The sequence below is a fragment of the Halichoerus grypus genome, chromosome 9 (genome assembly GCF_964656455.1).
Source record: "Halichoerus grypus chromosome 9, mHalGry1.hap1.1, whole genome shotgun sequence".
NCBI lineage: Eukaryota > Metazoa > Chordata > Mammalia > Carnivora > Phocidae > Halichoerus > Halichoerus grypus.
Genome location: NC_135720.1, coordinates 9,281,786 through 9,294,162, shown reverse-complemented (window position 1 = coordinate 9,294,162; position 12,377 = coordinate 9,281,786). Strand labels below are relative to the sequence as shown.

Sequence of the window (12,377 nt, the reverse complement as noted above, 5' to 3'; positions counted from 1 at the left end):
TCTAGAACTGTGAGAAAAAACTTACCGTGGAAGCCATTCAGTCTGTGGTATTTTGTTACAATAGCCTGAGCTAACTAACACAATGGTTAGAGAGAGTTGCAGTAAGCTCTTCGTTTCCTTCCTGTTTAACTCCGGGCTCAACTAGAGCATGAGTACTTGATGTTAGCCATTATTGATTCTTACTAATAAGATGTTAGGAGATCACTATAGTCTATCTACAAAATTCTAGACAAATGTTCACTGTTACATTAGGAAGGGAATTTGAGTCCCCTGGAATAGACAACTGATTTCCTAGGGTATCAAGAGCATTTGCAGATAAACCCCTTGAGATGTTGCCATCAGCCTTGAAAAATGGCAGGGAGTCAGCAAACTGCAGACCGGTGGCCTTGACTTTGTTTCAATTCTAGAGAAAATGATTTCAAGGGATGGTTTGCTGGCCCTAAGAAAATGAAATGAGGGGCACTTGGGTGGCTCAGTCATTAAGCGTCTGCCTTCAGCTCAGGTCATGATCTCAGGGTCCTGAGATCGAGCCCCGCATCCGGCTCCCTGCTCAGCGGGGAGCCTGCTTCTCCCTCTCCCTCTGTCGCTCCCCCTGCTTCTGCTCTCTCTCTCTCAAATAAATAAATAAAATCTTAAAAAAAAAAAATGAATGTTAGGTATGAGTAGGTGTTTTTCTAAGAATATGTGGTATCAGACTAATCTAATTTCTGACATTTTGATCCTTTTCAAAACAAGGCTAGGTTTCAGATACATATACACTCACTTACCCATGGGTCCAATCTCCCAAGTAAATGGGATTACTGGGGGATGCTGTGAAACATTGTATATATGGATTTTAGAAGGCTTTTAAAATAAGAACAAAGTTGATACATGTGGGCTGAGTGCCTCTGAGGTTAGAGAGACTATATATATCTAATGGTCTGTTTGGTCCTGGCCTTTGCTGGTCACTCTGACCCTGTCACATTCTTCAACGCTTGGGACATCAACATTGGAAGAGCATGAGCTTGGGGTGAGGTCGTCCTAGGTTCTCACCAGTAGTTTTAGGTTTAAGACCTAAACCTCTTTAAGGCCTTAGTTTCCTATCTGTAAAATGAGGATAATGACCATGGATAACTCATCAAGTTGCTGAGAGAATTCATTGGCTCGGGCCTTAGGCTTTGCAGGTGATCAGTAATTGCTGGTTCTTCTCATTGGACAGCATGACCCTGAGCAGAGATCCTAGGAGGCATCAGGAGAATGGAATCATCAGTTGAATGAGCAGAAGCTGCCAGAATACCAACTCATTCTCAGGCTGATACAGACCTCATCTGAAATGTGCTCCATTCTGAGCTTAGTGAGGAAACTTGCTGAACAGAAGCATGTTCAGAGGAGGGGGCCTGGAGGTGACCTGGAGGAAATCTCCTGTGAGGGATGGTTGACATGTTAGACAAGCTTTCTTGGAGCCCCAGGATATGTTGGGCACCTTTCCCCTTACCATATACACTATCACTGTGCTCTTCTATCCCTTTTCCATCACAGTTGTACCTGTGTCGTTATTCGGTTATTTGTTTGCTGGCTGTGTCCTTCACCAAAAGATAAGTCCCAGGAGGACAGGGATTGTCCCACGTATTTGTGTTGTGTTTCTACAGCTGAAGGAAGTGCGTAGCACACACTGAATACTCAGTTAATGCTGGAAGAACACATAAATGAGAAAATGAGGGATCAAGTGATGCTGGACAGCAGGTCAAGGGAGGACCAATGTGGAGAATTTACCAGGAGGGAGTTTGGGTCTCAAAGAGGTCAACTCTTTTTAAAACCTGGAGCCATATGAAAACAGCAAGAGATCAGTGGGGATGTCTCAGAAGAGGCCAGGCGGCTGGCCCAGTCTCTGGAGTAGGCATTTTTCCACCAGATAAGATTGCCTCAGATTGGAGGTAAAAACTGGCTGCCTCTGGGCAAATGCAGCCAGCAAATGTGTTTTGTTTAGTCTTCCTGGAGTTCAAAATATTTTTTAACTAATTTCCATTACTTCAGAATTGGAAGGTGTGACATGCAAAGTTGTATCGGACGTCAGAGTCTTTCCAAGGGCCGAGTGCAGCTCCTTTAGATGGTGCCCACTCTGGTGCACAGTGCCCACCTGGCCAGTGCCCCGTCACCTGCCTGTCCTGCAGTCACTGGTGTTTATGCTCCCTGGCCTTGTTGCCGGGAAGACCCCTTTTTCTCCAAGTGTCTACGAAAAGAATCAGAGGAATAATCTTTTGGTATCATTTCTTTAAGAGTTGTGGTTTAGGATTCAGGGTGGTAATGGAATTTGTCATTCTTACTTGGTATTCAGTCTGTTGCTTTGCCTGGTGTCCCCCCCCCCCCATTCCCTCCAACTTCTCAAGCCCGTCCCACTTCGAGATCAGCCCAAACATTGAGCATTCTCTCCCCTCTCCCACCCAACCCTACCGCAGGTGAGTTAGGTGCCCTTCCTCAGTCTGTGGCAGTCTGTGCTTGTCACCCTAGTTTTGGTAACTGACTTTGCCTGTAAGTTTGCTGAGGGTGGGAACTGAATGCTATTCGTGTTGGTATCTTCCTGCCAGTACCAATGAGCTTGTTGGCAGCTTAGTGCATGAACAAGAAAACATTAGAAAGAAAGCTTGAGTCTTTTATTTTCCTCATTTAGATTGACTTTAAACCCATGGCAATAAGTGGACAGGGGACATTTTGACAAATGCTCCAAAGAGAATCTTGGAAATATCCAAAACTGTGGTTCTCCTCTGTTCTTGATCACAGAAATTTAGGACTGTATGCCAGGATCTTAGATCAAGAAAGTGCTTTTGGTCAGCTGATCTCGTCACACTGTAGAAAGAACTGCAACAGGATTGGCCCCTGAAACTTGCTCCTACTCAACACCTTAGCAGGACCCGGATTGCACCATCAGTTATGTTTTCAGCTCTGTGGGATGTGGGGTGTGGGAACCACACCTGCATGCTTCCTGAGGGACGGTGTTTGCACTGGGGATGGAAAATCTGCATGCTATGGTAGCTCTAATTTAGAAAAAGCTTGCAGAAACTACCAGAAAGAGCCTGGAAAAGCTATCCTGGCATCATTTAGGGGTGTCAGAGGTTTGCTCTGGCATTTAAGCTCTTTAGGTCACAAACCTCTTTGAGAATTTGGAAAGTTATAGATCTTCTCCCCAGAAAAATGCAGACACCCATAGCGTCTTTCACGCATCTGTAGGGCATTCATGGACTCCTATGATCCATTCTTATGCCCTGATTAAGACGCCCTAGAAGCCAGAGGGTGGATGTTTTAATGTTCTGTCTCCTCAGCAAGGGACAAGGAGTAAGAGTCAAGTCATTCATTCATTCATTCAATTTGTGAACCCTAGACTGAGCCCACCCACCGCTCGGGCCCGCCTCTGTGCTCTTGGGGCGCAGGGGAGGTGGACGCGCCGCGGGATCCCCTCCTATGGGGCCAGTGAGGGGGGTCTGTGCGGGGCAGTGCGGCCCCTCTCCGGTCCCTGCCCCGCTCCCCGGCCGCACCCCGCCTCACCCGGGCCGCGCCCCCGCCGCAGCCCCCGCTCACCCCGGCCCCCCGCGCCCCCGCCGCACCCCGCCTCACCCGGGCCGCGCCCCCGCCGCACCCCCCGCTCACCCCGGCCCCCCGCGCCCCCCGCCGCAGCCCCCGCTCACCCCGGCCCCCGCGCCCCCGCCGCACCCCGCCTCACCCGGGCCGCGCCCCCGCCGCACCCCCCGCTCACCCCGGCCCCCCGCGCCCCCGCCGCAGCCCCCGCTCACCCCGGCCCCCGCGCCCCCGCCGCACCGCGCCTCACCCCGGCCCCCCGCGCCCCCCGCCGCACCCCCAGCTCACCCCGGCCCCCCGCGCCCCCGCCGCACCCCGCCTCACCCGGGCCGCGCCCCCGCCGCACCCCCCGCTCACCCCGGCCCCCCGCGCCCCCCGCCGCAGCCCCCGCTCACCCCGGCCCCCGCGCCCCCGCCGCACCCCGCCTCACCCGGGCCGCGCCCCCGCCGCACCCCCCGCTCACCCCGGCCCCCCGCGCCCCCGCCGCAGCCCCCGCTCACCCCGGCCCCCGCGCCCCCGCCGCACCGCGCCTCACCCCGGCCCCCCGCGCCCCCCGCCGCACCCCCAGCTCACCCCGGCCCCCGCGCCCCCGCCGCACCCCGCCTCACCCGGGCCCCCCGCGCCCCCGCGGCACCCCGCCTCACCGGGCAGCGCCCCCCGCCGCACCCCGCCTCACCCGGGCCGCGCCCCCGCCGCACCCCCCGCTCACCCGGCCCCCGCGCCCCCGCCGCACCCCGCCTCACCCGGGCCGCGCCGCTCCCCGCCCCTCCCGCCGCCGCGCGCTCGCTTCCGCGCACGTGACGCCGGCAGCGCGTCGCGCTCTGACGAGTTCCACGGGGCCGCAGGCTCCCGGGCTGCTGTCGCTCCCGCTGCGGCTGCCGCGGCGACTGTGCGGCGCCGGGCGGGCTCGGGGCGCGGGCGGGGCTGCGATGGAACCGTGAGTGCCGGGCGGGCGAGGCGGGCCGGGGTTCTCCCCCGGCTCCCGGGCCCAGCTCCCGGGAACCCCGACGCCGGGCCCTCCGCCCACGTGGAGCTCGGGACCCCGGGGAGGGAGCGCTGGCCGGGGGGCTCCGCGGGGGTGGCTCGGCGCGAGCAGTGGAGCGGGAGCGAGCAGTGGAGACAGGGTCGGGGTTCCGGGACCGGGCTCGGCCAGAGTGCACCCCAGGAGGGCCCTTCGAGGCCGGCTCCGGCCCTGCTCGCTCCGGAGAACCGGTGACACCGCCCCCTCCCCGTCCTAAATGAGTGTCCGTCCGGGAGGGACACCTCACCGCCTTTCCTGGGGCAGCCCTGGGCCCAGCCTCTCCGCTGGAAGGGCGTTGGCCCCCTGCCGCGGGCAGGGACCCTGTTCATCACCTCTCGTTAAAGGCACCCAGAGCACCCCGCTCTTTGTGATCTAGCCCAGCCGAGGGTAAGGGCAGGTGCTTTCCAGTGGCTTTTTGATGATGTTGGCACGTTGGGAACCTGCCACAGCCCTTTTAGATCTCTGGGACACCGAGTTTTATGAGTTTTAATTTGCTGACGTTGGGCCTTATTTCCTCTGTGAAGTTCAGGGGTTTTAAGTGGAAAAACCTGTCCAGGGCCCCATAGACGCCATCCCTGAAGCTTGCCTTCGACGCAGCAGAGTCACCTGGGTGCCTCCCAGGGGACATCCGGGAAAAGAAAGAGAGAAAATAAAAAATAAAAAAAAGAAGTTTAGCGCTTGAGTTGCAAAAAGTCAGAAGTCACAGAGAAGGAATGCCAGGGGTCTCTTCGCCGCATGTGCGCGGGGGGCGGTTGGGAGGGCAGGTTCCCACAGCTGAAGGCGACCTTCAGACAGGACTGTGTGAGTCTCTGTATGTTTGGGGTTGTAGAGGCTGGAAGGGTTTGCGTTGGAGCGCTGCCGGTTTCTCTGACTGTGGCCATAGAGAAGATGGGAGGGTGTTGCCAGAACGCAGACACGTGTACTGGAGGGAAAGCTTTTCCCTCCTGCTGCCTCAGAAGTTTCTGACTCTGGTTGTCCATTTAAGTAGAGGAAGCCAGGGTAGTATAAAATGTGGATGCTGTAAAGGTCTTTCTCTTAATTAAACCCCAGGCAGAGGGGGGTGGGCGGGACCGCCTCTGCACAACTCCGGGGCACCATTCATTCGTGGTGTCTGTCAATAGCACGCTTGGAATGCGCCTGAAGATGCCTTCTGGCATTGCGCAAGTTGTGACCCGGTAGCAGAGTGACCACGAGCATGTTTTAGGTTCTCTCACAGAGTGAATCTCCTCGGGTCCCCACAGCACAGCAGCCCTGGGTGGTGCGTGGTGGTGGTATCCCTTGTACTTGGACGAGAGAGGCCGAGAGCTGGAGGTGGCGCGGGTCTCCTGGGGAAGTCGGGTGCCGTCTGTTACGTGCAGGGAGCTAGAGCAGGTGGAGGCCGCTAGCTGAAGGAGGACCTGTAGAGGCACGTGTGAATGAAGGATTTCAGGGGAGTATTCAAGTGTGTCCTGCGGGGGAGGGGGAGGGGACAGTGGGCAGCGTGATGCTCTCCTAGTCGCCATGCCCGACTCTGGTGAGCAAGGGGCCCGGCTGGTGGGATGTTGGGATCTGGAGGTCAGCCGGCCACCGCTGTCTAGCATTCAAGATGACGTGACAGATGTGGAAGTCAGAAAAAGGCTTTGGCACACATAATAATCTTACGAGGAAACAAGCCTGAAGATCTGAAGCGTGTCCTGGATCCAGGCTCCTGGTAGGGTCAAAGTGCTCTTGTTGCCAGATGCCACAGAGAGCCCCGCGGTGAGAAACCTGGGAAGGGACAGGAGCAGGAGAAGCCACAGAAGGAATGCGGTGGGGGAGGGGTGGGGGAGAGCGGAAGAGAAAAGAGCAGCCCGGGGGAGCTCGGCTTAGCGGGTGGGGGCTAAGTTCGGGGCCAGTGGTGCCACCTCCCTGCCCGACCTCCCTGACCTCCCTGCTCACATGCGGCCCAGCCTACTCTTTTTCAAAGGGCAGGAGAGATTGCTATCCAAAGCAGTCAGGATAAAGAGTTCCTGGTTCTTAGAGCTGTAAGCTGAAGTTTCCTGCAAACCCCGCTCCTTTTCTGATAATGTCAGGCAAGGGCCAGGTGCTGGGGGTTCAGGAGGAGAGGACAGTGTAGCGCAGGGCGGAGCGGGTCTCGGACACTTGCTACCCTGACGTCCTGCTGGAGCTGCAGCGCTGCACGTCGTTGAGATTTCTCAGGTTCCTTTGTTGCTTTGCCCTCTTGCATTTCCCTGCAGACTGGAATAAGGTTGGTGTTTTGTGTGTGTGTTGCTTGATATTTGCAACCAGTTTTGAAAGAGTATATTTTACGTGTGTCTCTTTCATTCTGGGTGCATTTAAGTGTCGAAGTGAATTAAGTAGACTCCTCTTCTGCCTGCAGTGAAGGGTGGCACAGACAAATCAGCACAAACCTTGTGGTTTCTGTGTCCCAGGCCTTCCGAGTGTCCCATTGCTTGCGGGGACACCAGGCCTGGGTCAGTATCCTATTCTTGTAACGACAGAGTTTTTTAGGATTGTGTCTCTTAGGAATCTTTTTTTTTTTTTCCTTTGCCCTGAACCAAAATGATCTCTGGAGCTAATAAACAATAAGTATTTACTCTGTACCGGATACTGCTGTGAGCACCTTTATGTGGGCCATTTCATGGGCTCCTCACAGCTGCTCTCCCCGTGAAGAAGTTTCTCTTAGCATTCCCGTTATGACAGGTGACAACACCGAGGCTCAGGGAAGTCACGTGAGTTTCTCAAGGTCACAGTACATCGCAGAACTGAGCCTGAAGCCCGAGTGGTTGGCTCCAGAGCCCATGTCGTGGCATGAGCACGCCCACCTCGCAACAGCAGCAATGACGGAGCACTTACAGGGGCTTTGGTATAATCGCTCGTTCAATGACCACAGCAACCCTGGGCGGTGGGCCACCTCGGTGGTGGGAATTGTAGAGCTCAGGGAGTGGCGGTCGTGAGAAGGACAGTGGCGCACCCCAGGCCATCCTGCTGCAGCCCCGCAGTCTGTCCTCAGGTTCTTCACCACCAGATGCACTGCCTGGAGCTGGGCCAGGGTGCTGCCCTTGGCTGGCACCTTGCCTGTGCCGACCAGTGTGTGGCCTGCTTCCTTGTTCTCTTTGCCTCGGGAAGGGTGTTCGGTGGCCTAACTACCACGCTCCTGGGTGTGAGTCACTGGGCTTCCAGCCTGGCAAGGATACACATGAATTCCCTGTTCCTTGAGGAGTGTAGAGGGGCATATTGTTCACTAAAATACATATTGAGGTTGTTGGGCCTTGGATGTTTGCATAATGGCTTTTTTGAATAGGTAATGATAAGTGATTTGTAATATAGTCAAGTTTGAAATTTGAATATATTCAGATATATTCAATATATTTCACTGATTGAAATTTCAGAGTTCTTATTCTGTTCTTCCCGCTAGAGTTTCTTCTTCTCAAAACCCATTCAGTGGTAGGTTTAAAAAGGAAAGATTTTGGTGAGGGGGCCAAAGAGTGAGAGTGAGAGAGTGGTGGGCCTTCTTTCTGCCTCTGTTCTTGGGGGTTCAGATCCCACCTCCACCTCCTGCCAGCTGGGACCTCAGCAGCGAAGGCTGCCCCTGGCCTCTATTTTCCCGTATGTAAAAGGGCTGATAATACCTGCCTTGCAGGATAGCCCCTCGCCTGGTCCTGAGTAGGTGCTTAGGGAATGACAACTGCCCTTTTCTTCAGTTGGTTGAGCTCTGAGCTGGAGGAGGGGAGATATTACATAGTGGATCCTCAGATATTGGTAGGATTAAAACAGATTTTTTTTAAAGAGAAAGTGGGGGGGTGGAAACGCACAACTATTATTACTGTAACAAATCTGAGCTCTTCTTGTATGCTTGCTACACTGTCCTGGGCTCGTCATGCTTTCATTTATGCCCCCCAGCGGCCCTGGCGCATTCTGCTTGTCTCTGATTTACAGTGTCTACTGGGGCCCGGAGAGTCACCTAGCTTGCCCATAGTTGCCTGCCTCGTGAGTAGGGGAGCCAGGATCCGAAGCCAGGCTGACAGGCACCAGGCCAGCGCTTTGGACCACGGGAGAAGAGATTATTTTTATACAGATTATGAAAGAAAAACAAAATCTTTCCTTAAAACATGCGAATGCACTGAGAGATTGCAAGTCCCTTCCCACTGCCCCGATGCTAATTTTTTAGTTCTAGAGGGGGAGATCTGGGAGTGAGTTGAACGAGTAGCAAAATCTGTGATAACGGAAATATTTATAATAACAGGTCTTGCCTACCTACTGTATCGTGACTTGATGAGGCCAGATAAAATAGGTATTCACAGAAGCACTTGGGCCTGCTGGCTGCTGTTCCCCCCTGCCTTCCGGCGGGGGCTGGCTGTCACTGAGGGTTGTAAGAGGCCCAGGTTCCGTCCCATCTCACCCACATCGCTGAAGGCGCCCAGAGGTGTTTTCTCGCATTCTCTGCTCAACCAAGTCTGTCCATTTCAGGGTCATTGTGCTCCAGGCCCATGAAGGGGCTCATTGAGTGTGTGCCTCCCCCACGGCTTGTCTCTAGTGCTGTTTTATTAACTCTTATGGGGCCTGCGTGGGAGGGGAGGTGTCTGGTGGGAAAATAATGTTGGCTCCAGCAGTGCTGGAGGCTCGGCGGCCCTAATGGGGACACTGGCCTTCCAGCTGGCCGAGCAGGGGCCTGCCTGAGGCTGTGCGCCAAGGGGAAGGCACTTGCTTGGAGCTGCTCTGGCCAGTTCCCAGACCCAGAGGGCAAAGGTCAGGGCCATAAAAAACACGAAAAGACAACAGTGGGAGAAAAAGTTCAAGTTTGTGATTCAGTGGTGTGTACTTTGTTCTAGCAGGGAAAATAGTAGAACATGAGGAAACGAAAGTAAAACCAGGGAAGCATGCATAGAAATGGAAGGAATCAATAGTTATTGGACTAAGGATCTAGAGTTAATGGCCTGCCATTAGTAAGGCTCAGTGCTGGACACCGAGAGGCCAGAGGGGAGCTCCAGGTCACTGGAGGCGTGGAAGTCTGTGAACGATTCTCACCCACGTTGAAATCCAGAAACGGGCATGTGCCTCTGCCCTGCATTTGAGGAGACATCTTCCTTTTCAGAGTGGTTGTGGGCAGCCTCAGGGGAGGCAGGACCTCGGCTGGGCAGGGAAAGATGGGTGCCTAGGGGCCGGAGGGCAGGGAAGGCCTCAGTGACCAATCATCGATGGAACGAGGAAGGCCAGCATCTTAGTGACAAGGATGCTTGGTGGCTGTTGCACATTCTGACAGGACAGTTGCAGGTGCCTTGAACTGGGAGGTTTCTATAGCTGTGTGACTTAGTGTCTTGAGTTTCATTTTTAATTGTGGTTTTTCTTTTTTCGGTATGCGTATTGAAGGGGAAGCTTTTGGTTTTAAAAGAATACCCATGAAAAGGGGCTTAAACAACAAGTGTGTCGAGGAGTTGAAGTAGGCTTGTCCAGGGTTAATTCAGTGGCTCCATGTCCCTGGTGGCCTGAGTGGTGTCCATCTTCGGTTCTCAGTCCTGGCCTGTTGCAGTGTCCACCCTCTTACGTGTGATGTGGCCATAGCCAGTCAGCACTTTCCTGCACGGTTATGCCCTGAAGACAGAAGAGGCTTTTCTCACCCATCCCTTCATTAGGCAGGGAAACCTTTCCTCGAAGTGCCTGGCTGGTCTCCCTCAGGTTCTGCATTCTGGCGGGGACGGGGGCTGGGACAGTGAGGCTGGTCTCCCTGGCAGGAGAGCAGGGGAGGAGGGGCAGACAGCCGGGGCACCTCTGCCCTGCCCCAAAGAAAATCCCTTCATCTCCCATGGTTCCTGTTCCTTCTTTAGAATGAAGTGGGGATTATGGTGGGAGAGTTGTGTTCAAAGAAACACCCATAAATTTGTTGTGCCAGCAACAGTTGGGGGTGAAGTGTTTGGCTATCACTCAAGGTGACAGGGAAGCCACTGGAGAGTTCTGGACTGAGAGCGAACACACCTGGCTTTCAGAGCAGCTGGGTGGAGAGCAGAGTGTCGGTGCCAAGGCCAGAAGCAGGGGGAGCAGGGGAGGCCCACTGCAGTCCAGTGAAACATGGCAGGGCCTGACTGGAGAGCTGAGAAAGGCCGAGACTCCGTATATTTTGAAGGCTTTGTGGATGCATTCGATGTGGGGAGTGAGGAGAAGACAGAGGTCAAAGAGGACTGCCGAGTTGGAGTGACCACTTCCTGGGACAGGGAACACTGCAGGATGGGGTCAGCGGAAGATCTGGAGTCTGGTTCCGGAGTCTGGACTTGGATACCCAAGTTGGGGGGTCAAGTAGGTGTTTCCTGCCAGACTGGGGCTCAGCTGGGCTGAGCTTGGAACGTGGGATTGTTCGCACCTGCATTGTCTCTGAAGCCTGAAACAGGAGGAGGTCACCGGGGAGTGAGAGGGCAAAGGGCAGCGCCGTGCAGATGTGTCCCGGACAATGCTGATGTCTGGCTGAGCAAGCTCTACACGATGGTTCTCCTGCTCTTTTGTTGTGGGGCTTGATGGCTGCCCAGGCTTCATGGGACTTGGAAGCCGTTCCTTGGGAAATGGTTATGAATATGCACAAGACGGGCAGGCGTGGCTTGTAGTGATTTGGATTATGGCTGCAGTTTGGGGGACTGGCTTTCCAATAGAGGTGTTTTTAGTTTCTCTAGGAAATATGTCTGTGGTATTTTATTTTATTTTTTTAAAGATTTTATTTATTTATTTGAGAGAGAGAGAATGAGAGAGAGTGAGTACATGAGAGGGGGGAGGGTCAGAGGGAGAAGCAGACTCCCTGCCGAGCAGGGAGCCCGACGCGGGACTCGATCCCGGGACTCCAGGATCATGACCTGAGCCGAAGGCAGTCGCTTAACCAACTGAGCCACCCAGGCGCCCTGTCTGTGGTATTTTAAATCACCCACAAAATTGAGGTTAATTAGAAGGGACCTAAAGAGTCCAAGCCTACGCTAAGGGATGGTCTGTTCCATTGCATTTGGAAAGTCTTCCAAGGGCCCTGGGGCTTCAAGGAGGCTTGCATTTTCCAGTCTGCGTATTGAATGCCTGCATGTGAGAAGAGACGCGGGCCTGGAGAGGAAGACTGGCGTATGGTCCCCTCAAGAAGAGAGAAAGGAGGGACAGCCGTCCTGAGCTGGCAGGGTTTTGCTCCAGGCCTTCCTGCTCTCATTTTCCAGGGAGGAGATCCTACCAGCTGCTGTGCTTGACTTGGCCACGGTGTTTGGGGAAATGTTCCCTTGTAGCTTGTTGCCAATTTGAGGGAAGTACATAAACACTTTTGAGATAATGAAGGAAAGTTGAGTAGGTGTTTTTGCGTGTCTGGCATCCACACAGGTAGATGGGTACTTTGTCTTCAGGCGCTCAGCCATGTGGCTGTAATAGGTTAAAGATGTGAGAGACAGCGAAGGGAGGGAAAGCTTCCTGGAGGAGGTGGGGCGTGCAGGTGAGCCCTGCTGAGTCCGATTTCGATGCTTTGGTGGTGAGAAGAGAGAGCATTTCCCATCAGGAGAGCAGTGTATGCAAGGGCTGGTCCAGAGTCTGGCTTGACCATGTTGGGAAACAGAATTTAAGCCCCGGATGCGGATGCTTGGGTTTAAACGCTTCCTCAGCCTGAGCTCGCTCATCTGGGAAATGTGCGTGGTGGTAGTACCTACCTCGGAAGGCAGCCGTGATGACCAGGGAGGTGGTAATGCACGTGGGGTACATGCAGCACGGTAGGAATCCCAGGCAGGGATTTGGGGGGACCTTGGGAGCCATGAGGAGAAGTGGAACCTTGACGGAGTGGCCGTGGGGAGCCAGAGGCTCCCTGTGCGGGGCAGCGTCTGGG

The 12,377-nt window shown here is 54.7% G+C and overlaps 1 protein-coding gene across 2 annotated transcripts in view; it reads left to right on the top strand.

Moving 5' to 3' along the window:
* The window catches only part of TMEM181 (transmembrane protein 181), a 71,995-nt gene that overhangs the window by 15,421 nt on the left and 44,197 nt on the right, over positions 1–12,377 (top strand). The window contains exon 1 of one of the 2 annotated variants that reach the window (XM_036110082.2): positions 4,367–4,486. The exons of the other annotated variant lie outside the window; for it this stretch is intronic. Within the exon in view, the coding sequence (XP_035965975.1) occupies positions 4,479–4,486 (8 nt within the window). The 5' untranslated portion in view covers positions 4,367–4,478. Of the gene's footprint in view, positions 1–4,366; positions 4,487–12,377 lie in introns of those variants that run through there. 2 annotated transcript variants of the gene reach the window in all.